Source organism: Esox lucius, chromosome 19 (assembly GCF_011004845.1).
Source record: "Esox lucius isolate fEsoLuc1 chromosome 19, fEsoLuc1.pri, whole genome shotgun sequence".
Classification (NCBI taxonomy): domain Eukaryota; kingdom Metazoa; phylum Chordata; class Actinopteri; order Esociformes; family Esocidae; genus Esox; species Esox lucius.
Window position 1 is genome coordinate 27,905,902 of NC_047587.1, and position 19,808 is coordinate 27,925,709.

At 44.1% G+C, this 19,808-nt stretch overlaps 1 protein-coding gene across 3 annotated transcripts in view; it reads right to left on the reverse strand.

Annotated features, from left to right (window-relative positions):
- zfpm1 (zinc finger protein, FOG family member 1) overlaps positions 1-18,808 on the reverse strand; it is a 64,276-nt gene extending 45,468 nt beyond the window's left edge. For 2 of the 3 annotated variants that reach the window (XM_010884138.5, XM_020040336.3), the window contains exon 1: positions 18,370-18,808. In XM_010884138.5, coding sequence (XP_010882440.2) covers positions 18,370-18,409 — 40 coding nt within the window. In that variant the 5' untranslated portion in view covers positions 18,410-18,808. Of the gene's footprint in view, positions 1-7,818; positions 11,464-18,369 lie in introns of those variants that run through there. The other variant, XM_020040337.3, reaches the window with a different exon arrangement.
- Positions 18,809-19,808: the final 1,000 nt, after the last annotated feature.

Below are 19,808 nucleotides of genomic sequence, written 5' to 3' on the forward strand. Positions count from 1 at the left end.
CACACATAAACACATACACACACACGCATACACGCATACCTGAACACAACGGCAGTGAATCTCAAGCTTGCCATTTTCCCAAACAAAAAACAGATTCTCCAGCCGGGAAGGATACATACCGGTGCCATTCTTGTAAATTCCTAACTCTCATACGGTGTCCTCGGGCACCGTGAGAATTGTCACTCAGGTTTGACTAAAATCTAGGCAAGGCGGTGTCAGATGGCTGTAGAGGGAACGTATTGACAAAGGGATCTCACTGCTAAAATCCTAACTTGGCTTGGATCCTAATATGGCCTTTCATGCCAATTACATGCATGCTTAAGCCAATTTACAAGGTCTTTCTGGTGGTTTCCATCCAAAAACCTGAGTTTAGTGCCAGTGTTGCTCTGTGCCATACCACAGTTACCAGAGCAACACCACTACAAGCACAGAACTGGCCCTGCAAACGGTGGAATCAATCAACCGGGCCTATTTAGAACAATCCCGTTAATACTTACACATGTGGGAGGGGCCAAGGGGGAGATTTCATAAAAGGAGGATGATTGCAATCCCTCCAACGCTCCTCTCCTTGATCTCAACCCTGAATGAAGATGGAAGGAGGAGTGATTATGATGGTATGCAGAGGAGAGAGGAGCAACCCAATCCTCCCTTTCCTCTCCTCCACCACCAGGGCCCTCAGAACTCTGACGGAAAGCAGCAGGAGATCCAGGAAGGCGAACTCCTCCGTAGACTCTCTTCTCCTCCACCCTGTTTGAAGTGCCGTGGCCTTCGGTCGGCCATCTTATCCCTGCATTGACCCTGAGGCTTCGGCTTCGCTATCAAACCGAGGGGGGGGGGGGGTGGGGGGGGGGGCACAACCATCGCCACTGCTCCAACAGACAAACACTGCCACAGATGTTTCTGCTAGCGCCAAAGACTAAACACAACCTGACCCAGAAAATGAGAAAAGAAACAGCCCAGATCTGGATCACCAAACCAAAACATGGCTGAAAGTGCAGAGGCTGCTGGGAAGCTGGAGCTAGCGTGACCCCAGTAAACATGGCGGGGGTTAGGGTTTAGACTAGACTGATACAACTCTGATAGGAGACGATTAAAAGGCCTCCACTCATGGACTAGCTGCTTCCGCCCACCAGACATGGCTTCACAGGCATTTCACCGGCCACTGGATCTCTCTTATCTATCTTGGGTATCTAAATTGTTCAAGCTTGTATCTACAGTGTTTGTATACTTACCAACAGTTGATGTACTCAGTGTGCTTGCTTACTAAGCACTACAGTATCACAGCCTTCTGTTTTCTTAGCCTTACAGAGTGAGGACGCACCTGTTCTGTAACCCACTCCCCACGAAGGCTGCCCTGTTGGAAGCCAAACCTCTGTATTATGGGTGTTTAATATCTTACTACTGTTAAATTATATCCCATGGCTCTTCCAGAAATAATATAAAAACACTAAACACACTGGCTACTGCTACTAGCCCCTAATGAGAAACTTGGAAATGGTTGAGCTGCACAAAACCAGGACATACCAGTCTACCAACACTTACATGCGGAGCAATTACACGACCATAAGACCATGGCAGTCTATATCTGACTTTAAACTATTTCAGATTTAGACGTCAAAAAAAAAAAAAAACGGAAAGGGCAAAAAAAATTAAAAAAAATAAATAAGAAGAGCGAAGTGGGGAAAGTTAAAGAAAGGGGGCATAGGGTGACTGGCAGTTGAAATGTTATCTATCACTCCTGTCACATGGCTTAAAATATCATAAAAAAAATCCTGGGAGAGAGAGCCTGATAACTCTGTGGAGCATGTAGAGGGGATGCAGAGGAGATAGCATGGGGTTAGCTTGTTAAATATAACCCACTGCATGCCTGGCAGCAGCAAAGAAAGGGGGTATTTTCAAGAGGCAGGGCATCGTTGCAGTCCGCACCGCTCTGATAACATCCATGTTGGGAGGGGGGGATTGCAGCGGGAGAGGGAGGGCAGCTCAGGAAAGATGCACTCTCATCCATGTATCTCCCCCCGGCCGCGAAAAGAAAGTATCAGCACCCCTCGAACGCAAAAAGTCACAATGGGATTTCTGATGGGAAAAATGTGTTCTCCTCAGATGATGGGTAGATAGGAGAGAGTACAGCCAAATGTCAAAGATGATAAATGGAAGAGTGTGCAGAAACACAAGCCCACACACACGGCACACAGACGCGCACGCACGGACGCACACGCACAGACGCGCACGCACACATGACAAAAACTGGGAATGTATAATATAGGTTAACACCATTTTGTCTCTGATCATATGACATCAGGTTCACTGGCATAGCGCGGAGACGCCGGGCCCGAGTACAAGATGCCGCCCCCTCCACCACAGAGCCCCACCCCCACCCCCCACCTGGAATGGGACTTATGGAGCGATATATACGCACGTGAAGCCAATCCTGTCGTAGATCATGCTACTATCTGCCGTCTGACGGCGATAACACAATAGAAACACACAAGGTAAATTAGAAACTCATCAAATCTTTCGATAGAGGTAATGGACGGGCCCCCCACCACAGCCCGGGTCGACCGCACCTCTTGCACACCTGATAGTTACGCCAGTGGACAGGTTTAAATGGCAAATCTGTGATTCAAGCAACAACAAAGTTGGACTTTTTGTAGTCAAGCAATGGGCCACCGCTGATGAAATACATGTCATCTAGCATTTTGGGGGGTGAACAAACAGCATCTGATTCTACCTGAGCTGTACAGGAATAGACACTATTTTGTGAATTTTCCCCATTTGTTTGTAACTTCAAGCACACAGAAGTCAGGAAAACCAAATGTTCAGGCAGATTTCCACCCATGAACATAACTAGCTAGACAGCTATTTAGAAACCAGCAAGAAAAAAATTAGCTAATAAGCAAGCAGTTAAGCCTGTAAGCTATAGCTAATAAGCAAGCTATGATATGCTTTATCATAATAATCTAGCTAACTAAAGAGCAGTAATTTTATTCATGGTAAAATGTATAATGGTATAGCTAATAAGCCCATCCATCAAAATTGATAATGTGTACTCAACAGTCTACTAAACTGCCTCTGTTCCCTTTTCTGTTTACCTGGCTATGCTAAGAAGATGAAATCATCAATCAAGTGACAAAAAAAGTCAAAATGACATAAAGTGTCATTTAATTCTACATACAAATGATGTAACCACTTCAACTACTTTCTTATTACACAACAATTGTGTAATAAGATTGACCCTGTTCAAGGATGACAACACAGATGTTAAATTTGTGAAAAAGAGTGGGAGATGTACTAGATCTTGCTGCTACATTTGAGCCACCACTAACGCAGACGTTGATGTCATGATACATGGGGAAATATTACCAAAAATAAGTTTACTAAAATTACTGCACTGTAGGATTTTGGTGTTTTTAAAATGCACAGAAAAAAGGATTTCAAAGAAAATTATTCCTTTTTAGATAAATTACCCCTTCATCACATACCCATGTTTAGTTATGAATAACACCAATCATAACACTTGCTGTTGAAATTAAACCTTAGACAGTTGCACCATACCACATTTTAAACTTTCACTTGCCAAAAATTTTTATGGTTCATGCCTGTATAAGGTATATGAGCCTTGGCTTTTTATGTTTTATTGGACTGCAAACTGGAGAAATGTGACTGTTTTTCCAGGAATTAGCAGTGGGTCAGATTCAAATCCACAAAGCAGGAGTACATGTGTACTAGAGACACCCAAGACATTTCTGTTTTAGTTTTAAAAAAATGAAATATAACACTTTTATTACACACAAAAAATAACACTTCAAGTCAAGTGTCTATTATAGGCTCATTGTTGGTTCCCACATGTGTAAAAACCTTTCTTACATATAGAATGTTATAAAGCTCAATACCGAATGTTTCAAAAAAATATATTAATTAGCTTATAGCTGTCAGAAATATTACTTCTAAATGAGTTCTGTAAAATCCTCTCTAACCAAGCCACACCATCGGCGACCATTTACAAGTTAGGTATCATCATTCATTATGGACACAATGCCTCCAATAGTTGCAATTAGTCATAAACACACTTAGATTTTTAGAATAGGATAGACATCACCCCTAAGCAGAGGGCACAACCTCGAAAAAGACATGTTTCATCAGTTAATATCGGAGGCAAGTACCTTAGCACTCATTAATCAGGGATTTCACATTAGTTTGGAGTATTAGTTAGCTGTGATAAAGTCTGGTCCTGTCTAGCCTGCCTTACTGTGCCAGGGCGAGGTGTGTCTGTGTGGATGACTGTAGATAATTTTAATATCAGGCCGGTGTGGATTGCTGATAGTGTTTTAAGGCAGGGCCCAGTGGACTGAACGCTGGTAGTACCTATCTCTAATTAGTAACCATTCTCTATCACTGATAAGATAAACTCACCCTGACCTTTTCCATTTTGTTGCCATGGCAACGGGCCCTCTAACCTACCCCCCCTTCCCCACCCACATATTATTTTAGTGATTAAACAGCAAATAGCAGGGAGATGTGAGAACCTGATAGGGATGATTAATAAAAGTGTTTGTTGAGGAGTGTGTGTGTGTGTGTGTGTGTGTGTGTTTGGGCACGCAGAGGAGGGGCTGTCAGTGTCACAGTCATATGAATAGGGTTGGTTTGGCTTTTTGTGGTGAATAATGGAAATTTAAGATGAGCTGAAAGGGAAATAAAGCAGAGGGATGAGAGCGATAGATGTCTCCTCTTTTTGAGAGGCACTCTCAGAGGAAAGGGAATATTAATGTGCCCTCGCCCTTCCCCCTGCTCCTCCCAGCCTAGCCCATTGCCCACCACTCTCCAGGTTCAGCACTGGAAGTGTTATCTTTTGATTAATAATAAATGCTGGATTCCAGTTTAACACTCACTTAAACGGTGTGGTTTTAGAATGGGGAAAAACACCTTACTCAGAGAAGCTGACGGACATTCGGAAATACAAAACTTTACCCGGGTGAAGCTTGTTCTTCAGTAACATGTACATTTATTTAAGTATTACACTGAAGTAACCCGGCGTCAGCCCGAAAAGTATTGTATTGCAGGCTCTGCCTATCTGCTCATGACCAATACCATCCTGTATGTCATACAGTAGAGGTTCATCAAACAGTACCAACGATACACAGTATAATGACCCCTTCTCACCAACCAATCAATACCAGACAAACCAACCTCCAAGCCAATCACATTCCAGACAACCCAGTCACCTCAATCCAACTAATCCAAATCCACCAATATCACCAAACAGGCCAAAATATCTAATAGGGGCTCTGTCTGGACCCCAAAAATCTCCCCACTCTGAATGTCCATCTGGCAGGGCCCAAATCCCTCTCCCTGGAACCTACAGTATCTGACCCCATTTGCATGAAAAGGAAATAGCGGCAAAGCATGCAAAGTGTGACCAGTTGACTGAAAGGTCGCTGTGGCTTTGTACAGCATGAGGGCAAACAAGCCCCAGACCTGCCACGGTTTATCGCTTAGATCCCTGCACTGATACGGTGAAAGACTCTTTCCCTAAACTAAGGATGTATCTGCAGGGGCCGTCCAGACGCTGACGTACAGCCATGTTTGAGAACGGGCAGATTTCACGGAACAACAACACCTCCACCCTGGCCTAGAACTCCGGCCTCCACTCAGCAGCTGCTGGGCAGGAGGGTTTGTGGAATGTGGTACGATGAAGGATTTAGCCAATCGGACAAACGTCAGCCATTCAGATATTTTGTTTTTTATCATATTCAACTATTCCACGATATATCTAGAAACATTCCAGAGAGAGATAATGGATCCCATACGGTTGTGAGAAGTGACGTGATCCCAGGGAGATCACACACACACACACACACACACCTAGCGAATAGTCTACTCACACCATTTGGAAACCATTTTTTGGGATAACACATTGCTGGGATAAGCACTTACAGTAGCACTTGCAAGGCCACGGGGGCTGTAGGACACACACACACACACTCATATACACACACGCACCCGCACACACAACCACGCACCCGCACACACACACACACACACACACACACACACAGTTAGGGCATGTCCGCATGATTGCTTGAGTAAGCGAATTAACCACGGTGATGGCTGAGGAGGCAATAAGACCAGAGAAAAAAAAAGGATAATCTTTTATCTTTCACCCTCCCAAATGATTTCTTAAAGTCTGTATCACTTCCCTGACAGTTGATGTTCCACTTTCTTTTTCATTATTTATTTATCTATTTTTGCTTTGTGTGAATTCAGCTAAAATACTTCTAAAGCGCTTAATGGTGCTATCTGGAGCCCGAATCTTCTGCCACACGCTGCCTAGCGGTTTCATTTGAGATATTCATGGGCCGGCCCCAAAGAACCGAAGCATTATCAAACGTCTAACGAGACTGACACGGCCAATTATTGACAAATTATTCCTTCAGAGCGCGCCCGGCTCCCTTGATGAACGCTGAGTTCCTTGATGAGCACATGGTTCCCCCTTCGTCCTCTGGGCCCGAGGACTCGTGTCTATCAGATTCTATTAAACGTTCAACACTTTGGCGAACAAAGCTGCCCGCGCCTTGCGTCGCATTAGCTGCTATTATACGCTCATGAACTTTGTCACAATCATAATGGTTCCCCCCTTTTCATGCTCTTAACAACTCCAACTATTTCTCTTTTTGCCAATTGTTATAGGAGGATGAAGGTAAAAAGATGGCTTACAACCATCCAGAGGACAATAAGTCAGAAGACTTGAGCGGGTTCCATACATGCCCTTATCAATTATCACAGCTCTAAGAATTGTTAAAGAATGGGACCCATTTGAATACACAGAAGCTAATATCTGTGAAGGAACTAATGCTTTATCGGCATTTTGTACTGTGCTCTTTTGAGTCTCCGGCCTCCTTATCAATTGCATCGTAATCGGGGACTTTGAGGCATGACGTGATGGCTCAGGTGATAGAAGCTTCTGATGAGCTCAGATGGGCAGAGAGGACAATGAGATCAGGGGAGACAGGGGTTAAACACGTCTGAGACAAATTGGATGAGAACTTTGACACAGTTGCAACCGAATAACAAAACTACGGGGAAATGACGTCCCATCGAAGGAGAGACAGGGGCTGGGGCTGGGGGGGCAGAGTAGACACCAAGAGGGTCAGGACAGAGTGTGTCTGTGAAAAAACAAGGGCTTGACCCAGGGCCCGTAGCTGGCGTGGAGGCTTTTTTTTTTTTGTTTTCTAGTACAGGCCCCCCTCACTCCCTCTGCCAAGTCCACATGCTCTCTAACGAGGGTGTAGTTTCTTAACATTCATAATCGCTGAACTCTGAAACTTTATCAGCTCCGGAGCACGGCGCCACAGCCCCGGCCCCGGCTCTCTCAGCTCTCAGATAGGCCCGATAACACACACTGATAGATTACAACAGATTGTTTTACTTCAGGGGACACCGCTGCTGCTAATACTAATACTTAGACTAAGACTCACTGGTGAGGGGCGGGGCCAAAGAACACAGAGGAAAGGGCAAAGAAAGTAGATGAGTCGGGAAGGGAAAATGTGTGTGTGTGTTTGTGTGTGTGTGTGTGTGTGTGTGTGGATAAAATTTCCCGGGCTTTGACAAAAGAATGAAACAAAAGGGGCAGAATATAGGAGGTACTGTATGTCAAATGGCAAAGTAAAAAATGTTGTTAGGTGAACTAATAATAAGGAAGAAAAAGCCCAGCAGACAGGAGAGGAGAAAGGAGGAGCGCGCGGGGAGAGGAGGGCAGACTGAAGAACATAAGCTGGATCTCATTGCCAGGATGGCGGCGCTCCGTCCATCCACAGTTACCTGGTCCATTGTAGCTAATCTTCAGCATGCATCAGGAACCAGGGACAGAGGGCAAATCCAGCCCCGCCCTGACTAGGCATGAAACAGAACCTGTCTGCCCCAAGACTCAGCCTCCATCACCTGCCTGCAATGACACACACACACACACACACACAAACCAGAGGCACAAAGAGCAGAGGAAACCTGACCCTGCCCCCAGGGGGATGGAGGACCGAATAACCTATGGTCAAAAACAGGGTCAAGTGTGAAACACAAAGACTGCTCCCACTTCGTTGAAGCAACCAACACCAAGCCATTACGACAAAGATTGAGAAATGGACACAACTACTACAAACCCTTCTCTCTGGTTTGTTTATCCACTGAAATGCATGTATTCATTTGGTGGTTTTCGATGCGTCACACCTGGATCTTAGGTATCAGCACCAGAACGGAAGCTATTTAGAGACCACAGCCGACTGGTTAGAGACTAAAGAAACACGGGTGATAGTGAGAAGCAGATAAACAGTGCTGAGAAGAGCAACTATTATATAATGACAGGTGCAATTAGTGATCAGGAAGTGAGGCAGGGTTAGAGGGACATCCTCCCCTCTTTATCGGGACTGAGAGCAGGAGGAGGAGGACGACGACGACTCCTCAGACGAAGCCTAACAATAACCAGACCCGCTGTCATCCACGGCAAACTGTCGTCTACGGCAACACAGGCCTGTCCTCTCTGTTCCTGCTTCTCTATTGTCAGATTGAGGTCGGCCTTATCTAAGCCAAGCAGCTCTCCACGTCAGGGTGGATCATAAGGAGGGGGGCCTTAGGTCTGAGCAGAAAGACAGAGCAGGCCAAGGGGTTAAGCAAGGTCTCGACACACCTCGCACAACCACTAAGCTCACCCACCACCAAGCTTTCACACAAAAAAAGAAATATCAAAAACAATCAATGGGGGGGGGCACAAATAGCTCCATATATTCTTCTTAATTTTTATGTCAACATTTTATCAGCCTACCCATGAATAATCTGTGCGGTAATTTCTTTCTTTCTCCCTTTATGTTCCTGGCATTTTGGTGGAGAGAGATAAGGACTAAAAAACAACAGAAGGCCTAGGAGAGTGAAAAAGAGAGATAGATAACATTGATATCAACTCCTACACAACACAGTCATACCCTTATCTAGGCTTTTTATCAGTTTCGTGTTTTTTTTTCTGCTTCCACTCCCCGTTCTTTGTGGCCTAACTGAAAAAGGACTACTGCCCTTAAAAATAATGTCAGGTTTTGGTATCAAATTAACCTTAGGCATGCTTTTTTACAGGCCTGTTAACGTGAATAATTCAGCAGCAGGGTTAGCTATGGTAAAACGGCCATGGAGGAGTGTGGGAAAAAGTCAAGACAGTCCATTCAACCCAGTGCTGGAGTGGTACAGGCTTCAGAGCAGACGGTCCCCTCCTACCCTATTCCAAAGGCATGTTTCAGTGAAAAGAACAACTATTTCACACACACTTATCATTTCTCTCTCTCAGACACACACTGTAAAAAAAAAAAAAAAAACTCTAATCTATCAAGGTCAGTTACTGTGCCTCGAACAAACAGCACGTTGTTCTAACGGCTACATGGTCCCACTGTTGGGGGGGGGGCTTTTAGAGGTGGTGTTCCTCTGCACCCCTGAAGGGAAAAACCACTCACATCCGCTTCTGAGGCTTTGACACGGGCCCAGCTTTGGGCAGCCAGGTTCAAATGTGACCGAGGGGGTGAGGGTTGGGTTACAACTGGGACAGGCCAGTGAGATGTTGCCATGAGCAGTCTATCAGCTCTTGTCCAGGTGTACTGCATGAGGCCTGAACAGGTTGTCTACCTCCCCACAAGCACACACACAGCAGAGTGACTGACGTCATCATTCACAACAAAGGAAGGGTCCTGGGGAGGCGTACCACTCCAAATGACCCAAATAACGAGAGGAGGGGACAGGACACGAGGAAACGGGAGAAACGACAGACACGGGCAGAGCAGAGGGAGAGACAGGGAATGTGGATGAAAACCTAATGGGCTGTTGGATTTTGGATGCTGTAGGTCTCCATCAGTGATCAGCCTGGTATCTCACTGGAGCGATCAGTGATAAAAACTCAACCTGGAAAATCCTGTGAGTTGCATGAGAGTTCACCGGGCCGTGTACAGAACCGCCGGCCCGCGCTCTGCTCCGTTTCCCCCTGCCTCGCTGCAAACGTAAGGCTCAGACAACCGCCCCATCACGTCCCCATCGTGGGGGAATAACTGGACCAAACCTGGATATAAAATGAACCTCCACACTACACCGCCCTCAAACAGAGCCAATTACCAGCATCAGACTCCCAAGCCCGGTCCATGTCTCCTCTGCCTCCTACCCTGCTCCCTCTCAAAAAGGCCTACAAAGAGAGAGAAATTAAAGGGGAGAGGTTTTTCTCCCTGACGCACCCTACCCTTTCTAGATAGAGGGTGAAAGAGAGAGGGGGGAGAGAGAGATAGAAAGAGGGAGGAGAGAGAAAAAAAAACATAATTTATCTGTGTATTATCAAGAAAGGCAGACACTTTAATCAGTCAGCTATGAAGTCAGTATTTCCATTCTTATCTGTCGCAGGAGTGGAAATGGAGAGCAGATAGCGCTCTGGGAGCCCATCGGTGGGCAGGAATGATAATGGGGGAGAGAGGGCTGGCTATTGGACCGCTGTGTCAGCGCTATCTGCACCCATTATCAACAGCCTTATCGGCACTGCCATCAGCCAAGCTGTAATGGGGCCAGTTCAACTTTCCACATTATCATACCGCCAAGACCTGGTTCAGTGAGGCTAGAGGTCTGACTGGAGACAGAGAGACAGAGACAGAGGGGGTGAGATATGGAAGGAGGGAGAGAGAACGAGAGAGGGGGTTGATGAGGGGGGGGCTGCTGCTAGAGAATGAGGGATAAAGATAGAGTGAATAAAACAGACAGACCGGTGGAAAGAGAAGAGAAGCTATAGAATGAGGATAATAAAGGCTAGGGAGAGTCTGAGCAAATAGAGAGCAAGACCAGTAGTGAAAGGTTACACCAACAACATAAAACCTGAAAACTATCCACAACATCCCATTTAGAGTAGCAGTTATTCACTTAGCATTTTACATGGTAATTACACAAAAATAGCATTAATAGTGACACGCTTATTTGGGTTTATTTTTTTAATTTGGCAAAGATCTTACCAGATAGTAACCAACAGTGTTGAAGGTACCTATTGTAGCTACTGACATCACAAAGAGTAAATACTCTTGAGACCAGAAGTACATATTGTCAAAGTGTACCAACGGTGTGCTGAGGTTGGCAGTACACTGACGCTATAGGTGAGTCCAGTAACTTAAAACCAAAAAGAAAAAAAGCATTGTGTTAGACAATGGATCGCTAACGGATGTCATCAAACCACCGAATTGCTCGTCCTCCTGTCCTCTTCCCCATTTTACTTTCATGTGTCTTGATTGTCGAGACGGCAACTTCTTCATTTCCAGGGGAGTCATAGCCATCTGACTCAATCTGCCATGATAATCCCTCATCTCATCTAAGCAGTATCTTAATTTGAACCAGTTCCACACTGCAGGAAAATAATCCTACAGTAACATGAAATGTGAATTGTAATGTGGATTATAATTAATGAACATTTTCGGAGTGGTTTGCTACATTTTTATTAGGGCAAATCATGTATAACATTTTGAAACATAAATTACAAAGTTTCAAAGACCTTTTTAGCTTTGAATAAACATTACAAAATACAGATTTAGCAGGACGGTCAAATAATATATTTATGTATTAAAATATGTGCATGTATCAATAAGACACTAGAAGAAGGAAGATCTAAGATATATCAGCATGGCTTTCTACTGGATGAGAACACAGGCAATGGGGTGGAACATGGATTTTTATTGGATGAGAACACAGGGAGTGGGGTTGAAAATGGCTTTCTATTTTCTATTGGCCAGCAGTGTAGATCCCATTGCTGGCTTGCCTCTTAAGCTAAGCGGGGTTGGTCCTGCTCTGTCCCTGGGTTGGTAATATCGTTCATAAACAGTTCCGCCCAGAACTGTCTGGTGGAACAACCTGTTAAAATTGTCCTTCATTAGCCAATAAGATAGACGTGAGAACAGGCTTTGGTGTAATCCGCTCAGTCTGCAAACCAATCATATTTCACGTGTCTTATGCAACCAAGGCCCAATCGCCGTGTTGTAACACTGATGTGGGAGAGCTACAGTGCAGCTCAGTAGTATACTGCACCGACACAAGGGGGGTAACAGTTCTTGCTTCATTACAACTGGTTCCAGGTAATAAAAAAAGTGTTAAATGTTTCAGCTTGTTAGCTTCTATTTTGTATTACAAAGTGGCTGAGTCAGGCTAGACTGGATTTTACCATTAAATGTTGATTTACATGATCAGATGTCAGAAATACCACTACCCTTGATACCACACATTGCATTAAATCGATTCACTAACATAAATAATATGACCAATACTTGACCCAGTCAGGTCAGTCCCATTGAATGACACTGTCAACTTTGAATGGTTACAGTTCCAGGCTTATGTGCACAGTGTGCAGTAGCCTGGGACGAGGTTACTAGACTGGAGATCAGATGCTGCTCAAAGTCTTGTTGGAGAGCCAGTAGGGGGCATTCATCCTTCTGGCATAAAGATAAAATCCCAACGCTCCAGGGAAGGGGACATTGCCGCCAGACTCTCTATGGTCCCTAAGATCCCTCAGCAATGATCGTAAAACAGGGGTGTTAACTCTGGTGACCTGGCTAAAAAAACAATCTGGCCTTCTCATCATGGCCACCTAATCATTCCCTGCTTCAAACTGTCTCATTAATACTCAATTAACCATTTATTACCGTACATAAGAAACCTGAACACTGTGCCCTTACATGATGTGTTATATGAAACCTGTGGCCCCGCCCCCAACTATCTAAGTCCTTCCCCCCTCGGCTTACAGAACTGTTGACTGACAGGTCTCTTATCAGCCACAGAGCAAGAACACACATGGTTTACACAAACATGAATCAAGCCAGACTCACTCGCAAGTAACAGGGCTGGCCAGAATGAACCATAACGTCCACAGTGAGGGCTAGCGGATCCCTGGTTCCTGCTTCAGCACAACTGGCCAGCCAAAGAATTGTGGATGTCTCCGTCCCAAAAGGCCTACCATTCCCCACGTAGTGCACTGCTGTTGACCAAGACCTTAGGCAAATGTAGGGCATAACATAGTGACTATGGAGTCATTTGGGAAGCAGCCTGTGTAATGTATGAGAGCAGACAGGGAGAGGAGCCGCTGGTCTAGACCACCTCTGTCAAGGTGGCTCCCCAGGGGCCAGGCTAGCATCTCCGCTTTCTGGGCCTTTGTCCCTGACGCCTTTCCTCCCCATACACCCTGTCCATTACTCAAAGAGATTTCACATAACGTTTCTAATGGAGCCCAATGGAGCACTGCGGGCCACTGAAAGTAAGCAAAAACAATAAAAACAAAACATTTGCTGAGGAAATATGAGTATAATAAAGCTGTCTGTGTGTGTGTGTGTGTGTGTGTGTGGGGGGGGGGGGATGTCACATACACGCGTACAGAATCTTACAGAGTGGTGGTCCTAAGTCGGTGTGCCATAAATACTGTAAATTAACAGTTCAACAACACACACTCCCATGTACATCCTGTCAGTAACGGTTGGGGGCAGAGTCTTACTCCCGCGTCGCTCCGCTCCCTACACCCGCCTGCCTGCCTGCCTGACAGCTGTAAAACCAGGTCACCTTGATTGTTTGCCCAGGCCTTTTTACACCCCGGAACAGAAGAGTGCTGAACACAGTAGGAGTAAATGGCCTCTCTTATCACCGGCGCTGGGGGGGGCCTTGTCATAACAGCGTCAGACTCTGTCCCCCAGCCAGCGGACGGCCGGCCAACTTAGCCTGGGCTTGGCCATGTGGCCTGTTGATACACAGGGCATGGAGACCCCTCTAAAATACCTGACGCGTAATAACATCTGTAACCTCAGTACCGCACAGACCCCCTTCTCTCCAGATATATCACTCTTAAACTGGACCATAGGCCGATGTCAAGAACAGTTGGACAGTGTCCATAAGACCTCAATATCTTTATGTCAAAGTCACCCATGGTTGCACAGTCTTTACAACTAGTGCCAGGAATAGCCAGGGACTGTAACACAATATTGTTGTGATTCATAAGTGCCTATATCTACCGCAATTTCTGCGTATCACAATTAAATATTGCAATTTAATAGAGCTATTTCATTGCGATTACATTTTCCAAGGAGAAAGGTTACCATAGAGGAACTGGAGAGGAATTAAAAAGAGCCATAATGAAACCATTTTGAAAAAATAACTGCAAAAAATGTTGGCACAGACGATTTAAGAACAAGCAATTTTGAAATATCTCTGATAAAATGTCAGGCAAATACCTGAAATGTAGATGTAGCTTACTCCCTCCACAAATCGATACTTGGAGTCAAGGTTTCTATCTAAAATACGCAAAAATAAATCAGTGATATTTCACTGTATCCACCCTTCCCAACATACATCACACAGCTGTGTTTAGAGTGGAGGGTGCAACACAGCTGGTACAGTATGTACGTGAGGAAAGGGTTCCTTGCTGTATGTTGTTACGGTAAAAGTCCACTTTCACTACAGAACGGTATGTGCAAACCACACTGATGACAAAACACAGCAGCAACTACTGTATAAATTAATAGTTTGATGAGGATTAGGCTACTGTAAATCGGTGTGTTGAGTATTCATACTTTAACAAGTCCCCACACCTCACAGGTCAGAGGTGAGTGTTTACAATAGCTCAAGATGGGCCAAGAAACAGTGCATCATAATTCACACTACCCGGTCCCCTAGCAAATAGCAGCAGGAAGGTGTAATAACTCATCCACACACCAAACAAGTAGCGTTTCCTCTGTAACCCTACTAACTTCCCCCACAGACCCTCACCATTTCCACCAACATTGTTCACACCCATGAGATTAATGGCACAACAAACAGATATACACAAAAACCTACCAGAAAATTTGCAGTTGCCTCAAAATATTAGCTTATACACAATGTTTTTTTTTAAGTTCTCAAACTGATGACTTTAAAAATCACCCAATCCCATAATCGTCATCATCTAATATCTCATAGCAACATCAACCGATTTCAGAGTTAAATGCTGATGCTGAACTTTTTGCTCATTTTTTTCCTTTTAGCTGCATAAGCTCTTCATTTTTCACCAAAAAAAGCACTTGCAAGATACTCATCAACGAACATAAAAATTCCCCCGCATCTCAATGCTATCTTACATGGAATCTACACTGAGTAATATGTGGTATTAGTTTTAATTAAATTAATCAACTACAATGCTTGTTAGGGGGAAAAACAGGGGGCGGGGAAAAAGGCAAGGTTGAAGAAGAGAGAGGGAGAGAAATGCATTCACACCTATCATCTAATTATACAACAGCATTAATCACATTAACGGTGGAACTGATTGCCAGGGTCCAGGCCTTGCTGCTCCTACGTGTCGCTTTGTTATTGCAGTGGAGTCTCAGCTCCTGCCTGCTCCGCGCTGATAACAACTCTAATCACACTTGGCGATCTCTATCTGCACCGGAGATCGGGCCCCAGGGCTTATCAAAAGTTCACATCGAGCTAAAAGCAGAACAAAGAAGGAAAAACACACAAGAGAAAGCCACCAAGACGCTGTGTGTGCGCATGTATGGGCGTATGGGTTTTCTGAGTGCGAGTGTGTCTGTCTGAGACTGTGTGTAAAGTACATGACCAATGTAAAAAAATAAATAATTAGATAGGCCTAATAGACTGGTACAGGAAGTGAAATTGTAAACAGTCATTTGACCAATAGCGGCAAAGACGTATGGAGGAACACCATTCAAAATGAAACAGGGTTAACCAAACCCCAGAAAACCTATTAGAAAAGATATCCAAAAATCCCTTTCATGCCCAAATAAACTTCCAGAACAAATGCCATTGTCTAAAAAGATGAGGTCAGTGGTAATTCAGAGGCGGCAGAACCTACGGACGTGACGTCATGATTTCTATAGGAGGCCGTGCATTATTCATTGTGACCTCCGAGCTTTGTCAGTGACGTCATGAGGGCAGAGCTGCAGAGAGCTTCTGTATCTGTGGATCTGCCTGAGCTTATCTATCAGCGATCAGCAGACGGCCTTATCAGCGCCACACATCTCAGCGAGGGGGAGCTGCCTGCTTTTAAACCTACAATACATCCATCTACCATTTCTGTATTCCTGGCTTTTTTCCCACTATGCCTTATCAGTCCTGCCATCCCTATTTCTGGTCTTATCTGCTTCGCTCTCTTTTTTTTTTAAATTATCAAGAGATACACACCGAGCCATTCCCAAACAACAACACAAACACGACAAAGACGAGAATGCAGCAACCAGATGGAATTATAATGCAAGCTCCGTCCCAATCGCCTCTATCTGTCTCACATTCACACTATCCAAGGTTTGATCGCCGTCCCGCTTATCCTGCCTCCCATCTCAACCGGCAAAATATAAGCCCTGGGATCTGGACCCAGCGGCCCGCCTGCATATCTTTCCATCAAGGAGCAATGTATAATCAGTTTGACAGATCTTTACCGTTGGGCAGAATGACGCACAAAAGACGCAGACAAATATCTACCCTCAATTGAGGCTTCCATAATGCCGGACCCATCTGTTTTTGTCCCAGTCTACTAAATACAACCACCGCCCAGCATGTGTGACCATCACACAATATGGAATTAAAATAAGAGCTATAATAGGGGATGGTACAGAGAAGCAAGCCAGCGATGCTTATTAAACAATATGGTGGATGTAATCTAACCCAAAGTCTTGATAACCATTCTTCCATTAAAATATCCACCAAGGCATAAGGAAAGTGGTCTTAAATGTTTCTCTGTGTTCCACGTCAGAAGCCCGGAAAGCATGATGGTGTAAAACAATGATAAAGACAAGGCCATTGAGTTAATCCTGTCCAGTGTCTACAGTATACTCACAGTCCACCACACTGATAGGTGCTCAATTGGTAGACCACTATGGGAAAATAATATTGAACGGAAATAACTTTTTTTTATTATTATTGCAGTTAGCCTACAGAACAATCATCTCCATCATTAACAACACAAAATGTGAAGAGTTAGTATCATTTAAAATAATTCAGGCCAACAATTCTTTTAGTCACAAGGTATTCGATATCTCTCTAATTAATTGGACAGTCCATTTGGCAATTGGCATGATGGGACACTTATTTTACTACAAATATTGTTACACACTTTAAGCACAGTGCAGTAATGTATGCTGATGTTACTATAGCATGTGATTTCTTCCTTTTCAAGAGAAGCTTTCTGCTTTATTTTTCAGCAACCCTTTCAAACTCAGCCTCCAAGATATTGCTACTATGCTTATCTGACCGTGGCATCTCTTCTGGATGAAGAACTGAAACAGCGCCTGGCACCAGAGCAAACGGCTTTTCAGCAGTAGGCATTGAGTGAGTGTATGTGTGCCTGTGTGAGAGTGTTAACGTATTATTAATATCTTTATCAACTGCATGATCACGCAAACCTTCACACATTTTGTAAACAGGAAGAACTTGTCAAGTACTGAGACCAAGCACCAGGCCAAACGAAAAACCTTTTAAATGGACGCCTATGCTTTATAAAGTTAAAAGGATAGATGAAAAAGATCCAATTGTAAGCCACTATCAGCAGGAAAGATCGGCCATGCGCGCTATCAGACGCCCCATCTTTGGAAAGAGAACTGAAAAGCCTGGGGAAATGCAACGCCAGCCACAGTGCAGCCTCACCAGACAGAAAACAAATACAAAAGATCCAATTTTAATCCGTATCTCGGCTGAGATCAGATCGCTGTTTATCTGCGTTCACATCGCCTTTTCAGAGAACAGTGACGTTTCCACAACAGAATTAAACAGGAAACCACTGTTATAGTTCAGTTGCCAATGGACAAAACGTTTTTTAAAATAGCAAGCAAATTCAACTCTTTATTAGGCCTTCAGGCCTATATTGCAACTCACAATAAAGTTGGAGACTCTCAAGTAAATGGGCTCCAATTAGGAAAACAAATTACAGCATCAACCATGTCTCTAACTGTAGGCTATGACATGTACAATAAAGATACACTTCATCTCTATGTTTCACAACGTTCCTTAAAAACAAATGATTTGAAGACTTTGAGGAGAGGAGAGGAGCAGGGAGCGCCTTTGCTTACAGTAATCTAAAATGATACATTATTGTGAAATGCATTTGAAAATGCCAGAGTATTTACAAAGTATAGTACCACTTGTATTCGATATTATAATAACTACTATTTCAAACTGGTTTGGGTCGGTAGGTATAAGCTATAATCATAATCATCATAAAAAATAAATACAAATAGTTTCGCCAGTATTTTACGTATATATATATAATTTTTGGTGACTGCCTAATAGGCTAGTTACAGCATATCTGTAACAAGTGCGCAATTAACCGCATTTGAAAATACATTTGAACTTATAAATCCTTACGTTTGATCTGCCGGGGTTTGCTCTGCTTTCTTCGGGACATGGCTTTCCGCTGCTCTTGGTCCACTGAAGAGAAGTGATCTTCCCACGAAGAATTAGCACTGAAACACAGCACGATCTCCAGCCGGAGATATCCGCATGACCTGTACTGATATATTCTTTGACGCGCAAGGGCTACCTGTGGCCAAGTAAGCTTTAGTTACTTTTCAATGTCTGCCCAGATGTGCGGTCTTCTCCGTGCCCTCCCTCGTCTTCTTTGTGATGTCCTAACACCTACGGGATGCCAGTGGCTGCAGTTTAACCGCGATAACTATTATAGGCTATTAACTGTTTCCGCTTTAGAGGTCAATGAAGCCTATTATTGTTTTCGTTTAAGCTCTATGTTTTTTCCTAGTCCGTCCCACGCTGTTGAACTGGCAGGACGTTTTCAATGGAGCGCGAGTATATTACTCTAAACAGCACAGCTGATATGCAGAGCTGGCACGCCCCTCTAACGCTGTCTGCGTCTGACGTTGAGCAAACGTCTACATGATGGGCGTATTATTATTATTTACTATGAATTGAATAGTAAGCCCTAATATATGGCTCAACATACAAAAAACATTCATAATTATTTGCAATTTCAAACCTCATCATAGTCCTTGAGTGCAACATGTTAACGTCTTTGCGGAGCTAAAGACAATAATATCTGTAATACAGGGGGGAGAACAAGTATTTGATACACTGCCGATTTTGAAGGTTTTCCTACTTACAAAGCATGTATAGTTCTGTAATTTTTTATCATAGGTACACTTCAACTGTGAGAGATGGAATCTAAAACAAAAATCCAGAAAATCACATTATATGATTTTTAAATAATTAATTTACATTTTATTGCATGGCATACGTTTTTGATCACCTATCAACCAGTAAGAATTCCGGCTCTCACAGACCTGTTAGTTTTTCTTTAAGAAGACCTCCTGTTCTCCACTCTTTACCTGCATTAACTGCACCTGTTTGAACTCGTTACCTGTATAAAAGACACCTGTCCACACACTCAATCAAACAGACTCCAACCTCTCCACAATGGCCAAGACCAGAGAGCTGTGTAAGGACATCAGGGATAAAATTGTAGACCTGCACAAGACTGGGATGGGCTACAGGACAATAGGCAAGCAGCTTGGTGAGAAGGCAACAACTGTTGGCGCAATTATTAGAAAATGGAAAAAGTTCAAGATGACGGTCAATCTCCCTGGGTCTGGGGCTCCATGCAAGATCTCACCTCGTGGGGCATCAATGATCATGAGGAAGGTGAGGGATCAGCCCAGAACTACACGGCAGGACCTGGTCAATGACCTGAAGAGAGCTGGGACAACAGTCTCAAAGAAAACCATCAGTAACAGACTACGCCGTCATGGATTATAATCCTGCAGCGCACGCAAGGTCCCCCTACTCAAGCCAGC